This window comes from Parasteatoda tepidariorum, chromosome 2, assembly GCF_982258835.1.
Source record: "Parasteatoda tepidariorum strain Cologne lab strain chromosome 2, Ptep-v5.0, whole genome shotgun sequence".
NCBI classification, from domain to species: Eukaryota; Metazoa; Arthropoda; class Arachnida; order Araneae; family Theridiidae; genus Parasteatoda; species Parasteatoda tepidariorum.
Window position 1 is genome coordinate 61190670 of NC_141756.1, and position 22612 is coordinate 61213281.

General features: G+C 26.2%; 1 protein-coding gene across 11 annotated transcripts in view; it reads left to right on the forward strand.

Moving 5' to 3' along the window:
• The window catches only part of LOC107454807 (ATP-dependent translocase ABCB1), a 108800-nt gene that overhangs the window by 66556 nt on the left and 19632 nt on the right, over positions 1 to 22612 (forward strand). For 6 of the 11 annotated variants that reach the window (XM_071177585.2, XM_071177586.2, XM_043042547.3 and 3 more), the window contains 14 exons: positions 5514 to 5706; positions 6924 to 7115; positions 9733 to 9790; positions 11109 to 11284; positions 11827 to 12054; positions 13610 to 13781; positions 14811 to 14935; positions 15135 to 15324; positions 16267 to 16380; positions 17294 to 17404; positions 17491 to 17616; positions 19670 to 19873; positions 20079 to 20249; positions 21507 to 21668. In XM_071177585.2, coding sequence (XP_071033686.2) covers positions 5514 to 5706; positions 6924 to 7115; positions 9733 to 9790; positions 11109 to 11284; positions 11827 to 12054; positions 13610 to 13781; positions 14811 to 14935; positions 15135 to 15324; positions 16267 to 16380; positions 17294 to 17404; positions 17491 to 17616; positions 19670 to 19873; positions 20079 to 20249; positions 21507 to 21668 — 2222 coding nt within the window. Of the gene's footprint in view, positions 1 to 4272; positions 4481 to 5513; positions 5707 to 6923; positions 7116 to 9732; positions 9791 to 11108; positions 11285 to 11826; positions 12055 to 13609; positions 13782 to 14810; positions 14936 to 15134; positions 15325 to 16266; positions 16381 to 17293; positions 17405 to 17490; positions 17617 to 19669; positions 19874 to 20078; positions 20250 to 21506; positions 21669 to 22612 lie in introns of those variants that run through there. The other 5 variants (XM_043042543.3, XM_071177587.2, XM_087157415.1 and 2 more) reach the window with 4 other exon arrangements.

Below are 22612 nucleotides of genomic sequence, written 5' to 3' on the forward strand. Positions count from 1 at the left end.
TAATTGTTGCTCGTCATATTTTCGACATCGATTTAACAAAATTAATTAATTCCATTAAAATGATACATTTCGAAAAAAAATTCTTTTTGTTACTAAGTAAATAAGTAAGTAAAATTATCTCCAAGATCAATTCAGATTTGGTATTTTTTTTTAAAAAAATTCATAAACTGAATTTTATGATGAAAAATCGTAATGATATTCTTAAAGGGAAAAAATGATGAAGTTACTTTTTCAAAAATACTTCCAAAATTCCATACTGCATTAGTTTCATAATCATGAGTTTATAAAAATAATTTGAGACAGTGTATCAAAAGAACATATCATAAGCCACAGAACTGTTGCTTATGATATTTTAAACTGATAAAACAAAAAATTAATCTGAGTCAAGATTTGGATCCCGAAACATTTTAAGTATGAGAAGACCTTGTTAATTGATCTTATGTTAATGGACATTGGAGATACATAAAATTCAAAACTATATTTTACAAACTGTGTTTAAATGTATAACTATTTTTCCTCGATAAAATTTTTTCTTTCTTCATTATCTTGCATGTTATGTTCGTCCAACAAAAGTTTGTTCCGACCTGTATGTACGTACCAGTTTGTGCGTACTATGTACATTGTACAAACTCAATACTACCGCTAAAGGTTAAGACTTTATCCCGAAAATGTTTACACTTAGAAGTTTTCACTTGTGTTGCCACCTACAATAGTAAATAAATGTTGCCATACTTTTAAAAGCTTATCAACAAAATATACAAAGCATTCAAACATTTTAATGCTAATCGAAATTACCAATTTGAATATTAAGTAACCTTAAACTTGAATTTCATAAAAAAAAATTATAACTTAAATGAAGAGTAAAAAAGGACGAAATAAAGCTGAGTTTCCAATTTTATTTTAATTTGTTATGAAATTAAAATATTTTAATTCTAAAAAAATCGTATTATAAATTCAATTGCATACACTAAATACTGTAACATTATATCATTATTGCATAAATTCTTCTTTCAAGTTTTAATAATATTCTAATTAATGGTGCGTTTTAAAATTAGTTTTTTACATGCTTAGTTTCTAAATTACAGCGTTTGAAAAATTCGTTAATTGTTTGAGTTTTTCTTTCTTTCTTTTTTCTCTAACGGTTTGAACTGTTAATTGTTCGAGATCTCTTCCAACGGCTGTTCTGTCACTGTCCTTGTTGTAGCATCACTTATGGTTGTCACACTACAGTGATCGTCGTGTATTTTATTCATTTATTTCATTTCTAACATCCGGAAATTTTAGTTACTCATTTATAGAATTATCTTTGATTGTTTCTTCTGAAAGAATTATTTTTCAGTTTTTTCTTCAGAGAATTTCACACACATGAATAATTCCTTTGTGTTTTTTAAAAGATGACAATGAATATGTTCAATGATAACATTATAATTATTTTTAACTTTTCAGCCGAATTTGCCTCTCTTGCATTAATTTTTATCAGAGTGAGAAGAGGAATAATTAAATTTTGTAAATCATTATTTTTTTCGTAACATATCCTTTTCTAGTTCTTTTTCTATTGTTTTTGAACAATTTGAGTCCCTAATTAAGATGATGCGGTACTTTTTTATTCTTGTTTTGACCTTTTCATGCTATGAGAATTTTGACAAAAACTTCTTTCTTGGAACTTTCGCTCTTTATATAAAAGAATTTCCAATTAATATTCAATGCCGTAAGAAAAAGGAAAGATATCAGCCATTCTAAGCATAAGTTTGTGTGCTTTCACAAGCTTCTTTGAGAAATTCGGTTATTTTCATTTTTTGCTTTGCAGTTGAAAGTCTTTCAAGTGATAACAATATTATAGTAGTGTTAATTATTATTCTAAAAATTCTATTCCATATATTCTTTCAAAATTATAGAAAATATATTTTTTTCCATGGACTTTGACTTTTCATGTTCAATTCATTTTTCTGCACACATCGGATTTCTCTTCGTCATTTTTTGTAGTGTTACATTATAAATAATGCAAACCTAACAACAACATTAATAACAACCTAATAACAAACCTAAAAATTAGAAAAGATGTAGCCGAAACAAAGCTCCAAAAAATTTTATTAAATTCGATTTGGGTATAAGGATTTTAGGGAAAAAAACGTGAAAGGATATTTTTACATGTTTAAAAAAAACACATCTTTATTTTTATGTATGCCTCTGAGAGAAGTAGTCGCATCACACTCCTCTAAATACTTCTTAGCTAACGGTAACAAAATTAAAACGCACTTTAAACTATGTCTTACGCAAAACGAAGAAACTAAAAGAGTAAGTATGGAAACTTTTGTACTCCCATAAGAAGGAAAGTACGTAAGCTACAGATGTATCGGTTCCTAAATTTTTATTCTCAAATTTGACCAAGTACATGGTACTCAGCGAAAACTAAATTTTTTACTCGGCCTGCTTTGGATACTCAGCAACAATGGATTTAATACCTGGCCAGGTATTGTAGTAATTATGTAAAACAATACCAAAATCATACAATTTTCTATCAAACAAATATCTCACAAGATATAGTTCTAAGTAAATTTGTTATGGGCAACTATAATTAAAAACATTATTTTCAAATTTTTCTTCGTGTTTTAAACTGTATTTAAAAAATTTTATGAAGGAAATTCTGTTAAACTAGTCAGATATATCATGGTTGACGTAAAACTTAGCTATAAAAAATATTGGTTGATTTATAATTAATTCCTTTTGCAATAATTTTTCTTAAATTTTTAATATTTATTAATATTGCTGGTGTTGAGGGTTGGATATTTTGAATTTTTTTTAATAAAATGGCGATATATTGAAAGGAAAATGTTCTAACTGTTAGGTTTTATTTTTTAACAATTAAACAATTCTAAATGTAATTTGAGTGCAATGGGAACATCATTAGTGAAAGCATCCAAATGCATTGCATGGAGAAAGAAACCACGAAATCATTCATTGTTAGCTTGACGGTAAGAGAACTCTAACTCGACCGTTTGGCTATAGAATTTATTGAGACAACGAATAAGAAACGTGCTTTCTGGCGAAAATTTTAGTTAATTGAAGAGTAATTTTATTCATATGTGCTTTGGTTAAGTGTAAGTGTAAATCAAAAATATAATAGAATATTCTTAAATGAGTTAATTTTTGAGTTATTTAAACGTAAAAAAAGGATTTTTACAGCTTTATGAGTGTGTGTTCTCTTAATAGATTTTTTTGATTTATTTATCCAAGGTTTTGAAATATTTCTTTAGGTGATCGAACTGCAAAAAACGTGATTTCAGAACCGTTTATCTGTATTTTTTTAAAAATAAACAAATTAAAATAGAAAGAAAAAAAAAGCAGACTAAACTACCAAATTTAGACTGCGTTCTGACAATTCAACTTTAGTATCTGAGAAAAGCCTTTTTTTATTTTCCTTAATTTAAATAAATTTAATTTTTTTTTAAAAAATCCAATACAATTTAACACTATTTTTTTCATGCACTAAGTTGTTAGAACTAATATTAATTAATTTTCTGTAAATCTTTAAAGTAAAATCTAACAACTGAAAATAAATTATGTTTTTGTACTCTCAATAAATCACTATCGGGAATATGATTTATTTTGATTGTAATGTGTTCTAATATATTTTTATTGATTAATTATTCAATATTAAATTTTGCTCTGCATAGTAAAATCCATCATGTCTTATTTAGTAATTTCAACCTTAACTATTAGAAACTGGTGGGTTTCAAAAACTGAGATTGTTTTTATAAATAGTTTTGTCTGCTATTATTCTTAAAATGGTAGAGTCGATAGTACATGTCCAGGACAATAGTACGAGTCCAGGTACTAAAACATATAGACTATTGATGGGTATTGTAATAGACAATGCATTATATTTGATTTATTTATTTATTTTTAAAAAGTTATACTATGTAAACTGATTGGAAACATTGCTTCTTTCTCGTTCAACATCAAAAGAAGGCGAATTCAACGGATTCGGACTGCGATTCTCTTCAAGTACTAGCTGAACTACACACGTATTATAACCGATTGAACTTCGTTCTCAATAAATGTTCACACTGAAAAGAAATGAGGAATGATAACTTTCTCATGTGCCCTCCAATTAACCCCAAAAAATGAATAGCACATTTTGAAATCTTAAAAAAAACTCTTCTTTTCACATTCATGTAAAATTCGGGCGCATATTATTTCGCTTGAATGAGATTTAATTTTATTGGGTTGTGTTACTAGTCTTTTTACTGAACAGAAATAAACAGTCAATTACTTATTATCTATCTACCGTCTGCCCTTGCTCACTTGTTTCGCTTTGTAACAGCGTGGCCGGGAAATTTAAACCACAATTATTATTTCATTTCCCAATTTCTTATCCTTTAGCAATTAAAGCTTTAAATTGAACAATAATTTTTATTATAATTTAATTAAGTTGTGAACTGACTGCAAAATGGCGACGCTCAAAAATAAAGTTTTGTTTGTATTGACATTTTGTTTTATTTTGTTGCTTATAATTTTTTGTTCTTTGTTGTGGCTTAAATATCCCCAATATTTCCTGAAACCTTGACCTATGTACCTATGAGTATATACGTTCTAACTGAGCTTAAAATTGAAATTGCACTTACTTTGCGTGTATATTGAACAGATTGATATTAAATGTTGGTTTTAAAAAAATATTACTCAACTGTCTATATACGTCAGAATTGTGGTATTCCGTGTTGACTGAACAGGTTATTTGTCAAACTGTATGGAATCATATATTCCATACAGTCAGTGATTAATTTTTTTTTTTTTTAAAGGCGCTTTGTAAAATGATATCTAATGTTATTGTTATAATTAGAGATATTGCTTATTCTGCTACAAATTGCTGCACAGTATTTTGTTACTAATGGATTATAACTATTTTTATAAATATAGATATTGCTTTTTATGCTACAAACTGCAACATAGTACTTAACTTGTGAGTTTTAATCATAGAACTATTATTACCTAAATAGGATATTTGATTATTTTTAAACTGCTTGTTTGTTAATAAGTTTAAAAAATATTGTCTAAAGAATTCTAATTTTTTTTAAGTCTTTTTATATTTTAAATAGTAATTTTATGAAAAATATATATTTGCAATAAAATGTTTACTAAAAGTAGGTTCATTAAATGTACATCATCAATTTTTAGATTTAAAACTTGAATGCTGTAATACATAATAATATATGTAGGAAAAGTAAAAATAAACTTTTCTTTCAAGCCCACGAGTACAAATTTCAAAAGAGAAATGCTTAATATACAAATATTCAATAAATGTATATTTATTTTATTTATTCCTTAAAAAATATTTGAGTTTTTTTTTTTTTTTTTTTTTTTTTTTTAGATTTTGTTAAGCTAAGAAAATATTATATTAATATTAAATTTGAAAATTATATTAAGGATAGAAATTTCAATTAACCAAATTTAGACTACTTTATATGTTATGAACGTTTTGTATATTATTTTTAAGTCAAAATTTTTCTTTTTAGATCGAAAGATGGCTGATGAAAATGTACATCTTAGTCCAGTATCTAGTCTACTTCATTACAAATCTTTAGATGAAAATAATGGTCAATTAAAATCTTACAAAAAAGACCATGTCAACGAAGCATTTGAAGACACAGAAGTTCCTAAAGTAAATGGGTCATCAAATTACAAAAATTTAACAGTACCAAATATCAAGTAAGAATGTTTCTTTGATGCTACATTTTATTTTTAAATAATTTTATGTTCATATCATATTATTACTTAGTTGAAAGCAATTTAAATGCATTCAAGAATATTAATTGGTAGTTTAAGCCTTATCTACAAGGTAGTGTAACATTTAATTTTAAGTTTTAAAGATAGTTTATTTAATTGTTAGTCATGCAATTTACTTTTGAAGTTGTTGACAAAGACTTTTTTTTTTATTTTTACAAAACTATAATTAATCTCAATGTCACCAAAACAGGGCTTTTCACAAAAGTCTGAAAAAACCTCTGACAATTCTAACTATACAAAACTTATCAAATAAAGCTTCATATCAATAGATAAACAGATAAATATTGAGGTCAGGTGCTGGCAATTTTTAAATTATTAGACATTTATTCTCTCATTAATTTTTGAATTTACAAGTTTTTCAATTAATTATGGTTTCTATGAGTTATTTTAGTAAGTCTTCAATATTTATAATAGTTATATATTCTTATGTAATAGTATGATTTTATTTGATTAAAACTTTGTTACCAATTATCCAAATATAATTTGAGAATTTTTGAAGCTCATTATGAATTGTTATTATTATATAGTATTAGATATTAATAATTATTTATTCCATGTATAACAAAATGCCAATAGCTAATAAAATTGTTGCGCACAAAATAATCTTGTTTTTTAAAAGTCATTATATTTTTTTTATTATGCATGTTTTTCTGACTTTTTCTCTTCAATGTAAATTGCAGGAATTTTTAGAAGGAAAAAAAATCATTTTTTACAAATAAAACTGACAGATAATTTCAAAATAATCTGTTTTTGTGAAAAATTTTGTTTTAGTTGTAAATTTTACCTTTATTTAAGTTTTTTTATTAAAGGGCACCTAGTTTGTTGAAAATTAAGTGGTTGAAGTTCACACCCAAGATCCGGAATCTTGGTGGACCTACACATTCCAGATTTAGTATCTTGTGCTGTATTATTTTTATAGAAAAAATTTTTACTTTGCATTTTAGCATTTCTCAACTTGAGAGATATTTTTTAAGTAATGAGAAGCTGTTTGAAAAATATATCTAAAGAGCACTAGTCATTCAATAATTATATTTTTTTCCCTTATGCACTGTACTTATACGATATGATTATTTAATTTATTGTTTATTATGTGCATTAAAATTATAAAAAATTTTTACTCAGTTATGTTTCATTTATAGGGTAAGTGACCAATCTGAAAACGGACATTATATAGAAAGTTATCTACAGCCACCTACCTCTCCGTATTTCGAAATGTCTGTTAAAGAAAATGGTTTTCACTTTAATGACAACAAATTTCATAATTCTATGAAATTAGCAAATGGTGCTAGCAAACCTCCAGATGGAGCTCCTCCTGATGGTCATGAGAAAAAGTAAGTGCTTTAAGATACAAAAAATGCTAAATTTTGTCTTCGATTGAAACTTTGTTTAAAAGTTACAGTATTTAAACATGTAGTTCATCAGTTATATCATGTATCCTGTGTACCGAAAGTAGCTCACTAAGCCTTTAAACTTGGTTCCTAAACTGTTTTAAATGCTAGTAAAAATATAAATTACAAAGAGAAATAGAATAAGCCTTTTCTTTCAGCTGTAATAACGTGTTACTGATCCAGTTCAGCCTTTCTCAAAATATGGAATTTAAACAGTTTTGTATTGCGAGCTTTGCTTTTAAAAATGTAATTTTTTACATATAAATTTGAATAAAAAGTAAATCTAAAAAACACATTTAAATCTAAAAAGTTAATGAAAAAAGTGCATAATTTCAAAATTCAAATAATAGCCAATAACCAATACAAAAATCAGATACCGTATTAGTAAAAAATTTTGTTTTTTGAATACTAATAGAAAAAGATAACTTGGGGTAAATTAAGTTTTTCCCTGTAAATTTATATTAATAATATACTTTTTAATCATCTAACTATGTTTTAAATTTATTTACGTTAAATTTTTTTAACCGTTATTTTCTGTATATTCTTTCTTGAATAAAAAGAAAATAATAAAAAAATAGTTATAAACATGTAAGTCATTTATAATCTTCATTTAAATGTGACTTGTATTTTTAGAATTACAGTTTTGCTTGCATATTTTAACAATTTTTGCATTTTACAATTATGTTAATCTTAGATGCCAACCTGGTATTAGTTTTTGTGGCTCCCTTTCTAAAAAATTATTATGTGTCTCTGTTGCTGTACAATATAACTTTTTATATTTATTGACTTAAAAATAAAATTCAATTATGATTTTATCTATAATCTCACACCACTGCAGCTACTGATGTTACAGCTTTTGATATTATTTTATATTTTCTCTATTGGATGTTTTTTTATCCATTGTTTGTATCAAAAAATTTTATGTTATGCCTTTTTCTTAATTTTTGGATTTTAGAGATTTTTTACATTTTTTAATTCTTGAACCTTCACATGGGACTTAAAATACAAAATAGCTAAGTTGAAAATTTGATAAATATTAAGAAACAAGTCAAAACTTTCAAATGCTCTTTTGGAACTGCACCAGGGTTGGGTTTTTGCCGTCAAAAACTGGTTTTTGACATGACAGTGGTAAAAACCATGTTTTTACCGGTAAAAACTGTCAAAAACCTACTGTTTTCTTTAATTTATAGTATGTAGCAAACAAATATTATTTTCACATAATTGCCTTTATAAATGAATGTTGTAAATGATTGCTATTGATTTTGTAACTATATACACGTATTCTTATAGAAGGATATACATTCATACAGAAATATTGTAATATACTTTCTGAAAATAGTGACACTTACTTTATCATTATAGCTTGATTTGCAAAGGATTCAAAATTTTGCACTTCTTAATTGTTAGAAATAAACAAACAAACAAAAAAGCTTGGAACTATTAATAAATTCAAGAACTAAAAAGAAGAATTTAAAATTTGGCATTTCTTAAATATTAGAAATAAGCTAAACAAAACTTTCAAAACTTGCAACCACGAACAAACTCTAAGTCAAGAATGACTTGACATTCTTCAGTAATGTAATATGCCAAACAAAATGATGCTTGGAAATGTTGAAAATTTTGTTTAGTATCCTAATATTTTACTTCAAATAGTATGTTTTGATATAATCATGTTGGGAAAATGCAAAAATCTGTTCTTAAATATCTTTTAACAACTTTTTTTCTAATTTTATTGCCCAAAAATAAATTCATTTTAAATTATAAACAGTTAACTCAAAAATACAGTTTTAGCAAAACTATGGGTTTTTGACAGTTTTCGACGTTTTTGACAGAGGGGTTTTTGACATGACGGCAAAAACCATGGTATAAACCGGTAAAAACTGTCATGTGTCAAAAACTTGCCAACCCTGAACTGCACACTATAAAGTCTAAAGATATCTAAAAAAAAATTGGCTGACAAAAGCATGGATTAAAAAAAAAAGTATGTGAAATTTAAAATCAGATCATTAAACATTAGAGAGATGTTGCCTTTGATAGTTTTTGTTTTGAATTTAAGGTTCATACTAACCCGTTACATGTTTTTCCATTTATTTTGGAAGGTTATTTCTATCCTGTTATTGGTATTTCCATTTAATTTTGCTTTGTTGATGTGTCAAATAAATGCGTTTTTATAAGAGAAAAAAACTGTTGCTTCAATGTAGCTGGATTTGTTATAACACGTCAAGTGAAAAGTAAACATGTTTACAACTTTCTAAAAATATTGTCATTTTTTAAAAGCATTTAAGGTAGTACATCTTAAGGTTTGATAGTTAAAATTGAATAACTTTTATCACATTATTTTTATTTACAAAGAATTTTTATTATAATATTGTTTTTAATTTGTTAATTCGCAAACTTTTTGTTTTTAAGTATAATTGTGTAACATATTTGAATGTAAGAATTACAAGGAAATTATTAGAATTTTAATTTTTAAATGCTGAATGACAGAATTTCTAATTCCAATGATTATTTAGCAGTGTTACCTTCCTAGTTAAGTCATGAATTTTATTTATTTTTATAGAAAAGAAAGTGAAGAAGATTCCAAAGAACAAACACCGTCAGTTAGTTTTCTCTCTCTGGTTAGTATGTTTGTTTCATTTATGACTAACGCTTTTTTTTTTTTTGATAAAAAATTATTATTGTTGCTTCTTTTAGTTTTAAAATGTGCTAATTTCCATTTTAGAGTTTTATCTACATAAAAAAATAAATGATTTACTTATTAGTGTAAAAGAAATCAAATTTTATAAGCAATATATCTATACTACTATAATTTTTATGTTCTTTAATTACATTAAATCTTCAAGATATTTAGATCTATCTTTGTTTTGATATTCTAATGTAGCATTTTCATCAACCAGTTGTATGAGCTTTAAAACAGCTGTAAAGTGTTATAAAAAGAAATTTTCGGTCAACAAAATTATAGAAGAATTTCTAAATTAGCATTTACAATTCTATTCAAATTTTAACCAAATCATCCTTATCATTTGGAAAACTTTTAACCTTAAAGCATGTCATTGTTAGATACCAATAAATACTTCTCATTCTGTTATTGTTATGTCGGTCATATAATTTTCATTCACTCTGAACAATTTCTCACATATTAGAATGCATTAAAACAATTTTATAAATTTTAATAAATACTGCTCTATAGGTATTTTTTATACATACGATGAATAAATTAAAGTTCTTAGATGCATTCTGATTTTTTTTCCATGTGTGAATTATAATAAATTTAAATCATTTGAATATAACATGATATATTTGAATGAACTATGAATATTAATTTTTTGCCTTATGGTGATTGTGAAAGTACTATTCTTCTCTACTACCGTGCAACTAAGAAACAAAAGCGCTTTAAATTTATCTGATTCATGATATTTCTATGAGATTCCCTTTGGGTTGTAGCATGTGAGTAAGTAGTCTAAGTAACCAATAGATTTAAAGTAGCTAAATGCTAACTACTGTGCTTTTGAACACATATGTACTAAATCTAAAGCTTCAGTAATGATTTGTGGATTTGTATGAAAACCAGAGACTTATGAACTGATTTTCATTATTATATTTTGGTATCATATGGTTTGTGTATGTCGTCTGCTAAAATACGTAAATTGTAACACCTCTGTGTTTTTTAATGCAAGTTCTATTTCCCGCAAAATTTAGTTTACAGTTCACAATGGATTTTTATCTGAAGAAAGAAATTTAGTTTTTTTATTAGCATTGATACTATTCCCTAATTGTCAAGTGAAATTAAGCACACTGTAACCTCCATTAAGTGCTGTTTTAATATTTAAAAACACCCTCCACAGATTTTTTACACATCGTATTTGGAATATAATTTTTATGCACATATATTTTTATAGGATTTTTAAAAGTGATAAAAGTTTCTTCCTCTTTCAGTTTAGGTATTCTAGCAACCTAGATAAGTTATTAATGATTACAGCAATAATTATTGCTGTTGTGACTGGTGCGGCTATGCCAACAATCATGGTTCTTTTTGGAAATATTCTTGACAGTTTCGTTGATCATCATAGACTCCACAACAATCTTACAGCTTTATCTGGAAATGGTACAAAGTAAGTTTTTTTTTTTTTGTCTTTTATTTTAAATCTTGTCTTTTTAACTTTCATTTAACTTATGAAAATATTTTTCTCAATAATTTGAGGTAAAATTTTCTCTGTTGATATCTTATGACAAAATGTCAGTTCATTAACTTTGCTTTTATGTATAGAAAAACAACTCAATAAAAAAATTTCATTTCTATTTTTAAAGTATGCTTAAAGATAAATACATATTTTAGTGAAATAAAATTAATATATTTAATGAAGATAAATATTTTTATTGTCTGGTGTTTAATATGCAAGTCTACATAGATAACAAAAGCTACTTTAATAATTGTTGTGCTAAAAAGTGTTAACGTTTTTAATTTTTCAGAAAATTTTATTTTTATTGCTGTTTTTATTAATTTGGTCTGTGCTTTAGTTCTCTTTTACTAACTAGTAGCAAAGAAACTTATTTTAGCTCATATATAAAAGCTAAACATTAATTCAAAATATTTAAAAATAAATTTTCTATTTTATACTTTCAAAGTATCATAAAATGTTTCTTTTTATTTCAGTATTACAACAGAAACATTTCTGCACGATGTTGCAGATCTGTGCATGTATATATGTATTATTGGGGCAATAGTATTTTGCTTCAATTATATTTTTGTCAGCTTCTTCAGTATGGCTGCTGCTAATCAGGCATTTAAAATCAGATGTATGTTTATGAGATCTGTTCTTAGACAAGATATTAGTTGGTTTGATACTCATCAAACTGGTGATTTTGCTAGTCGACTTACAGGGTAAGAAATTTTTTTTAATTTGAATTTATATCAATGGGTTACATTTTATTTTAAACCTTTCATTATAAAAACATCGTTTTGAATTTGTTTACTTATAGCTATTAATTTTTTAATATACACTGCAATGGTAATTGTATTCTGTGGATGCCCTGGAATTCCAAGTTTTTCGTATTATTCTTCTGGGTCTAAAAATAAAGAGTAAGCATATGGTTGTCTGTGAATATCGCAAAATTCCATGTTGCTCTAGACCATTTTTTCTCTGACTTTCGCTGATCGAAAACTTATCTTACAAAATTTCCATGGAATTCCTCAATCTAAAATTCTAATTCTGAAACCGTCACTTGGCTAACGAGGCGCTTACATACACGTGATTCTTCCACCACTTGATTCTTTTCGTTTACGAAGTTTTCCTCAATGTGAATATTTGGATCTGCACCGGAATCCACTAATATCGCGGTTTCAATATCAAACATCGATTTTCGCATTTGCGTGGTTTAAAAATCTTACATCGTGATTCATATTCAAGTGATTTAAAAATCCAATATCGTGATTTATATTCACACGATTTTAAAATCCTTTATTGCGATTCTTGTAAGAAGTAAGATTTTTCTTAAATTTGTTACTGTAAAGGTGTGATATTCTTCATTGGTAAATAATTTAATTGTTATTATTATTTTTTTAAAAAATTATGCTAAATGTGAAACATGTTTGATATATTAATTGATATTTTGATTTTTTGCACATAAAATTTTCAGGGTTTTTCACATTGTGTCACAATCACCACTGACACTGTGTTCTTTGATGACTGTCTTTAATGTATGTTTTTAGAATCCTTGTCAATAATGATGTATGTACTTGAGAGGTTGCAAGTTAATATTTGAGCTAGAATAAACTAATTTTATCAAACTCTAACAACTGAAAACATCAAAATCTGTTTAATTGCTGAAAGAACTAGGGAGGAGATGAATCGGGATTATTAGGAACATATCCATGTTTTATCAGGCGTTCAAACTGGTTATGATGTTTTTTATTCCACCTTCCCTTCTTAGAATTTTGATGTATTTACTGATACAATATTTATTTCGTATAAATACATTAGCCATCTTAAAAGTATCTAATTCAAAATCATTTTAGCTTGTCATATAAGGAAATTCTTTTACTTATAGTTTAATTTTTATCTCATTTTAAAATTAAATTAAATTTATTTAATTAAAAAATATGTTAATTTAATTTTATCAATACACCAAAGAAAATTTTATATTTTATGATTAACAAAAATTTTAGCTTTGATATTAGAGTGTTATGAAATCTTTTAGTTAAATTAAAATATTTTGGCTTTTTATCTTATCAATTAAATACTATTAAAATATTTTTATTCTTGAGTTAATGCTGAGCAAACTAAGCTTGTAAAAGATTTATATGATTTACAACTTTAAGAAAATTAGCAATGTTATTTACTATTTATTTTTTGTCATGAAATTTTAGTTCTTGCATATACTCTTTACCTTGTTTATTTAATTTTTCTTTTAAAATATAATTATTTTTCACCCCATAGAGATCTAAATCGAATTCAAGATGGCATTGGGGAAAAAGTTGGAATGTGCATTAGTTTTGTATCTACATGTATTTTATGCATCTGTACTGCTTTATACTTTGGCTGGAAATTAACCCTAGTGTGCCTGTGTATCATGCCTATTTTAACCATTGCAATGGGTATTATATCGAAGGTAATTTATTTTAAATGTGATTAAGCACACTAACAGTTCAACATTATACTTATTTATATATAAATATTTGATTAACAAAAACTTCAAGCAGTCACAGCTTACTAGAATTAAGTGTGGTTTGTCAATGTTTTGCATAGCAAATGAAAAAGAAAATTATAATCTGAAATGTATATTTTGTCACCGTGGTTTTTTCTTAGATTTTATTGCTATACTGCGGCTTTGTTCTATATATGCCTGTTTTGCCATAATTATTTCTAATAGAGATGTTGTAGAGCCACAGTGGCTCAAGGGATTGCACACTCGCTTCTGAGTGAGGCGACCTAAGTTCGACTTCCACCGGTGGCTGGTTGATATGAATTCTGCTCCTTATTGATGTAAAATATCTTCAGTGGTAAGCCGATCATGGGTTAGAACCTCCTTGCCCTGGTTTTTGTAGTTTTCATCTTAATGTAACGCAAATGCAGATTAGTTCCATCAAAAAATCAACCAAGAAGGCAAATTTCTCCCAATACTTGATCAAGGAATTACCTTGTCTTTTGGGTTCAAAATTACAAGGCTACTGAGTTAAATATTGGTAATTTTTTACTCATAATTGGGTCAGTTTAATGCCGGTTGTTAAGTTAAATAAAATGGAGGGGTTGTGATGGCTAATGACACTAGGCCATCGTTGTAAATCGCTGGCGTGCAATTCTCTGTGAGTGGTGGCTTGAAACGCACCCAGCTTCAGATTTATAGGTGACAGTTTATCTGTAAGTAAAGCCAGCTTGTGTACATTGATTTAGTGATGCAATGGGTCTCAAATTGTGGAGCTCTAAACTTCAATGATCATTTTTTAATGATCTTCCTAAGAAATTTTACTTCTGATGAAGAACTAATTTAAGCATTGAAATAATACTAAATAAACTTTGAATTTTTATGGAGTGACTGCAGTGTTTATTTAATTAATTTTTTTTTCTTAATTTTTATTTAAATACAATATATTTAAAATCTACAAAACTATGACTCTAAAAATTTTTTCCCTCTAAACAGATCCAAGCTGCTGTTTCGGGAGAAGAGCTAGAAGCATATGGTGCAGCAGGAGCAGTTGCAGAAGAAGTATTGTCATCCATTCGAACTGTGGTGTCATTTGGTGGTGAAAAGAAGGAAATAGATAGGTAGGATAGCACCAATAATATTCTATAATAGTAATACAAAGTAATTATTGAATACACTATATCAGGGATTTTCCCCATTTTCTGAAACAGTATGTTAAGGAATTGGTTTACCTTTTATTAAAATTCATACTCTTTGAACTATTTGTTTATGTTATTAAGATTCATACTCTTTGAATGAATATTTTTGTGTTTTAATTAGGTATAACAAATGCCTAATACCTGCCAACCAAAAAGGCATCAAAAGAGGACTTTTGACTAGTATTGGTGCTTCTCTTATCTGGGTTTGCATATATTTGGGATATGCTTTAGCATTTTGGTATGGTGTAAAATTGATTTTTGAAGGCAGAGGTCAACCAAATCCTGAATACAAACCAAGTACTTTAATTATTGTAAGTATTTGTTTTGTAGTCTTATGCTCACAGTAAAACATAATTTCATTTAATACTTTAGCAAAACCTATTTTATATCATGTTATTAAATTATTCGAAACTTGTTAAATAAATTCTTAAATTTTTGAAGATAAGATTATTTTACTTTAAGCTTGTTAGCTCTCTGAAGAAAAAAACTGTATGCTTTGTGATTTAATTAATGTAAAATAAATTATATTGTATTCTTAACAAATTTTGCGAAATGTGGAACTAATAACTGAGAAACTAATATCTGTAACATTTTACTATAACTAATAGTTTGTACTTTTCTATGTTTGAGAACTTAAGCACAAATCAAGCAAGTTTCTTTCAGATTAGTCTGATTTTTTAATCCTATGTTCTTAGTTATATTTACATTTATGAAAAAGGATGAGTGATTTTTTTTTTCTTTATTTGTCTATGAAGTTTGGAAAGCTTAACATTCAACATAACACATACAAAATTGAAACGGTCTGTGTGTACTACTGTTAAATGTTTTAATTTATCTAATTTATTTATCTAATTTTACCTTACAAATAAGTTTTATGTTCAGCATTTAGAATTAAAAATTTTATATTCTTATGATATGTAAAATAGATTAACAAGAGTATTTTATAATCATTAATAGCTTTAATCAATTACATAGGAATCTTAACTGTTTCTATTAAAATCGTATCTAACATTTGAAAATTATTCAAAAACTTAGTGTATAAATTTTAGCTCTTTAAATTTTTTTATCATTACCTTTTATTCCATTGGTTCTGTTCTTCATTGTAAAATAGACAGCTTATGCTTTAAGAAAATTATATTTCTCAGAAAGCTTATGCTTTTAAAATTTTTATTGTAAGTGTAATAGTGATTTTTTATTTATTTAATTTTTTTTTTGTATCAAAGTTTAGATCTTATATATTTTGATCCATTTAGGTTTTCTTTAATGTGATATTGGGAGCAATGGGAGTTGGCCAAACTGCACCATATTTTGAAGCATTTGCCATTGCTAAGGGTGCTGCAGGAAAGGTCTTTTCTATCATTGAAAGAGTTAGTATATTTTGTTTTTAAAGATTTATCCGTTGAGTGTTTAATTTTAAATGTTTATTCTTTGAGTAACTTTCAAAGCTGTACAAAAGATCTTTATGATCTGTTTAAATTTTGTTTTCTGTTATAATTATTACTCAAAGATATTCCTTGTTAAATGTATCCTGCAGTTGTAGAGATTTGTTGAATATGTATTACACCGTAATTTAGTGTCAATCAGAAAATCTACTTTAATGTGTTTAGTAAAAAACTTCAAGCTATTCTGAACTTTCTAAATAAAAATAATTTAAGCATTTTAAATTAGAAATACTCTTATGCCAGGAATTTCTAGAGAGACTTATAAATATGTTGTTAATTTTAAACATCTCCAGAAGTAATTTTTGTCATGTTTATATAAGCAACTACAGAACTAAACTTTTATAAACTGAGCATTTTAAACATGAATAAAACTTGGCCTATTGTTGCTAAACTCCATGTTTAGCTGAGCTAGACTAAGTTCATAATGTCGAACATACTTAGAAAGTCAATAACCATCAATGTGGGCTTATAAAGATTATGAAATCATAGATGAAGAAGAAAGTACAGCTTCTGTTATCAGCAAAGACCAGAGCACTACGAAGTAGAAGGCTGACTCAGTTCCTATTGTCTTTGAACCTTAGCTGGGCATAATAGAATAGTCTTTCCACCTTAGGTGACTTTACCAGGAGAAGAATCTGCAGACTTACATCACCTATTCCACTTAGAAGTACCCTTTCACCATGTTGAGGTGGGCCTTTGAACTAGAGTGGGAAAATTTGACCTTAGTTCCTTATGCAAAGATTTTTTTTTCACTTTAGAACTAGTAGTATTTCTATCTTCTAATAAAATTTCTGAGCCATATTTCACTGTAACAATATTGAATTTTAATTTTTTATAGAAACCACCTATTGATAGCAGCTCGAAGAGTGGAAAATTTCCTCAGTCTCTTGTAGGCAATATTACTCTAAAAGATGTTCATTTCAATTATCCTGCTCGTCCAGATGTCACAGTAAGAATGCTATAAATATCTTCTAAAAATATGCACAACGTATTTTAAATCGTACATCGAATTAGAATTTGTATTCGATTTTTTAGATTTTGAAAGGTCTTAGTCTGAAAATAAAATCTGGAGAAACAGTAGCTCTGGTTGGACCAAGTGGATGTGGAAAGAGTACCATCGTGCAATTAGTTCAGCGGTTTTATGATGCTGATAGAGGAACAGTTAAGCATATTTTTTATTTAAATTTACATTCTCCTAGTTTTATTGATTATTTCACTTGTTAGAAATATTAAAGTTTTCCATGAATTTCTACCACCTAAATCTGTAATGTATGATACAAACATTATCCATCAAGTCCCTCACATAAAAATATGTCTTAATAGTATATAATTCAACTTCTTACTATAATAGTGTAATAATTTATGATTACTTAGGTTAATAATTTATCTTGAGTACTCAAAATAAATACTTAAGGTAGAATAGGGAAAAGCGTTTTTTTTTTTTTTTTTTAATATATATTGTATATTTGAGCCTTAGTCCTGCTTTCTACATTTTTAAGCTAATGGTTTTCCTTCCTAAAACATTGTTTTCTCTATGTTGTGTTAAGTAAGACATTTTAGTTCAATTTTATCTTGAGCTTCAGCAGCAGGGAGTGCATAAATTATAATTCAAATAAAAAATTAAATATCAGATTTTTATTTTTTTGACAAATAGCAACTACAGCTCTGATTATAGAAAGGAATATTAAGTATATAAATGCTTAATATTCTTTTAAAACAATATAATTAAAGTACTTAATATTTCTTACTACAATGATTAAAGTAATTATTACAAACTTATCATAAAAAAAATGTAATCACAATCGACATTGATGCTCTTTGAAGCTTAAAACTTTCATAAATTAAAGACAAAAACCCAATTTATCACTCAGATATTAAATAAAGAATAAATTAAATTTTATCAGAGGTCATAAAAATAAATTATTCTAAATTACTCTTGGAGGAACAAGTCTTCATTATTCGTTTGAGCAAACTCTTTAATAATAAGTTATCAAAGTATTTGTATTTAAATAAACATAAAACTAAATTGGTATTATTGAAAAGCGTTTATTAAATAACAAATTATTCTATGTACAGCTAATGGAAAATTATAGTTTCATCTCTTTATATATATTAATCTTATTATTATATACGCATCACTTGAAATTCAAATTTAGTGTTATTTTTATTAATTTTTTTATTAGTTTATTTTAAACATTAAACATAATTCACATGCATTACTTTCTTTTAATTTTTCTAGATAAAACCTTCACTATCTGTGAGATCAGACTTTAAGAGAAATCCCAACTTAGAGAATGTATTTGTTAATTATTCTTAATGAAAAATATTTTAATTTAATGCAATGATTTTTTTTTTGAAAAAGTCAAGTAATTTAAATCATACAACCCTAGCTTGCAGCGCTATTTGTTGAGGTATTCTGCCTAACATACAAAAAATTTATATTATACTTGTCAAATAAGAAAAAGATAAATTAGGTTTTTTCCAAGAAGCTTTGTGTTTAATGTGTCAAATTTCTCAGTCTTTAAAATTTTTTGTAATTAAGCGAGGGGGGATTAGATTTTAAGATTAAAAATTGAAGAAAAGAATGTTTTAGTAAGGGTAAAATAATTCAAAACTTTAGTATTTGTAATTATATTTAAAAAAAATCTAGTAGTTATCAAAAAAAATATTATCAGAAAATTTGTTATTTCTTCACTCACTGTAATCACTGCAGTGCTTTAAAAATATTCCAATTTCTTTTAAATACATACAGTGCTAAAATATTATACACTAATAACATTATAATATATATATCAGTAATATTTGATAAAAATATGTAATATCCCAGTTAATATTCCCAATTTTATCTATGTGTATGAATTATGCAAAAGTAGTTTACTTCTTCAAGGAAGTCATTTTTAAAAATCAAAAGCAAGATGAAAACATTTTCTGAAAGATCACTAAATTAATTTATAAAATTCATCAATATTATTCATATAATCAAATTTAAATAAAATGCAATAAAAATATAGACAGTGTCTTGATCTTACCTAGTGAGCAAAAATTGAAACAATGAAGGTTTTTAAATATTTATACCAAAAGTATAGCCTTCTTTTCTTGGAGGAAAATATATTTGCTAAGTTTTTTTATTTTATTTATCTTTTATCATTTTTTTTCTTATAAAATTGTACTTACCTAAAACAAATTTTAATTATAAAATATGAATATTTTTTAGGTATTTATTGATGAAAATGATGTACAAGAACTGAATGTTGGCTGGCTTAGAGATCATATTGGTCTTGTTGGTCAAGAACCTGTTTTATTTTCAACTTCCATTGCCGAGAATATACGACTTGGAAAACCTGGTGCTTCTCAAGAAGAAATTGAAAATGCAGCTAAGCTTGCTAATGTCCACAATTTCATAGATGCTTTGCCCTTAGTGAGTAAACAAAAAAAGTTTCTATTTGTCCCAAGACTGCAGTTTTGTTTAAAATTTGTTTAGCACTTTCATAAACTATAATGTTTTGCTTGGTTTTTATTTTATTATTAAACCTTTTTCAGCAGTTTATTTTATATTAAGGCTCCAGTTTATTATTTGGTAATATTTTACTATCCTGTCAAATAATATTGCTATTTTATTTTAGAAATATGAAACTCTTGTTGGTGAGCGTGGAACACAGTTGAGTGGTGGACAAAAACAGAGAATTGCTATTGCAAGAGCTCTCATAAAAAATCCTAGAATATTGTTGTTAGATGAAGCCACTTCTGCTTTAGATACTGAAAGTGAAGCTGTTGTGCAAGCTGCTCTAGATAAAGTATTTATTACACATGTTTTTCACCCTTTTATTACCATGTTTTAATTTATCGTATATTTATTGTGTTTTGATTTATCATATATTCAACGTGTTTATATTAACCTTTTATTAAATTTGGAATTACTTATGTAATATTCAGGGTTGGCTGGTTAAAACCAATTTATTTATTTATTTATTTTTTTTTTTTGAGAATATAACCCTGAATGAATGTGTCTTTATTTAAATTTAATTGAAAAAAATCTATTTAAGAATATTAAAAATTCTCAATTAATAGATACAAATACACAAGAATCTTTAAAATATTACTTTGTTACAAGAGTTATAGTCAAATTCATTTACTGTTCAAAATTTTGAGTAATATACATTCTCAAATATACTAGATTTCAGAGTTTGTTTGAAGTAACAAAAGCGAGCAGCATCTTAATTGTAAAGCTAAATTACTCAAATTCTTTAAAACATTAAAAATTTATCCACTCTGTTCTTGAATTTACTAATTATTTTAAAATTAGTCATATTTTTTTCTTAAATTGCAGCACCATGAAAAAATTCTAATTGAACAAACTTACATGAAATGCAAAGTTAGATCAAACATGCAAATGATTAGAATTACGAGTGTGTGTACCACTATAGCACATGCTTATTTTTACCATTATCAGCAATATGTGGAATAAATTTAATTAATTTCTGACAATTTCTTTGTAGTATTGCAATTTTAGCAAACATAAGAGTATTTTTTCTAATGTTTAGGTTTACCAAATATATCTCTAAGTTAAAAGATCTACTTAGATTGAAATTTTTATTTAACCAGAATGTAAACCTTCAACAAATCTGTAGTGTTTCTTTTTAATATTTATTGTTGCTTCCTTTTAAGGAGGAATGAAAATTCTAATGTATCAATCTTTAAGGTCTCCAAGTTTTAAATTTCATTTTTCCATTTATTTTGTTACTTAGAAGCAATAGGTTTTCCAAATTTAGTTTTTGGATTTTGGAAACATATAACTAAATGTAAATAATTATAATTCCTGATTTTAAAATAATTTAGTCATTGTTATTTTTCTTTTATTCAGTTCTTCTGTATTTCTTGCTTACATATTTGTATTAGTAGCATTTAAAGGGTTTTAATAAAACCAATATTAGCGTACTAGTTTGTCTTACTTTTACGTTTGAGGTCTTCCTTTTATTATGTCCGAATATTTGTTGCATTCGTCTATATGTTTTCATGTTAATGCTATATGCTTATGTTTGATATTTTAACAGGCTAGTCAAGGACGGACAACTATAATTGTTGCTCACAGACTTTCCACTATTCGAACTGCTGATAAGATAGTTGCATTATCTAATGGAATAGTTAATGAAATGGGAACGCATGATGAATTAATGGCAAAGAAAGGAATATATTATCAATTAGTAACAGCCCAGGTAAATAATTGTTTCAAAATATTAATACAGCAAATCAAAATAAGTGTATGATACAATAAAGGGTATTATTATTATCATGTTGTACAACTTTTAGTTTAGTAATTAGCTTTTAATTTGACTCAATTTGTTTCTGACATTAAATTTTTTTTAAGATAAAAAATACAGTGCTAAAATTTCTAATAATTTGTAAAAATATATCACTATCAATAAGAAAAATAAAAGTTTGTGTTAGTAGGAAAATATAATTAAATACAATCTGTAATCAATAGGGAAAAAATATACATTATAAAATAATATAATCAGATTCAAAAGTAAACTAAAATTGTAAAATAAATATAATCAAATATCAATAGGAGTAATAAAGATGTGACCACTAGCTTTTTAATTTTATTTTTCTTCTTTGTCACTAAGTATATAAATACCCATCTGGTTAATTTTAGTAAAAAAAATTTCTTGTCATTTTATACCCATTTTAAATATCTTCAATCAAGGTGGGTTGGGTTAACTTTCAGCTGTATATCCATAGTTTAAGAACAATGTGAAAAAGCACTAATAATGTCAAATCAAACAGGTATACAATAGCTTTTTGTATTAGTTCACTTCTCTAACTATAACTATATTGAACTATAAAGTAGATAGTTGTAGGAGTTATTTATAAAACAACTAGATTGTATGAACATCTTATATATTTTCTAGTTTATGTGTAATTTTGAACAGTAGAATGTAACATAATCTTGGCAATATTATTTTCATGAAATAATACTTAAATGATGAGTCTGTTTTGCACAGTGAACGATTAATAAGTGTAATAATTCTCATATTCGTAAAACCTCCATTTGATTAATATTAAATTAAAATTCATTTTAAAACATGCTATGTCTGAAAAAATTGTGTTAAACTACTTTGTATAAATTTTGTTTTAAATTTAAGTCATGCAAACCATA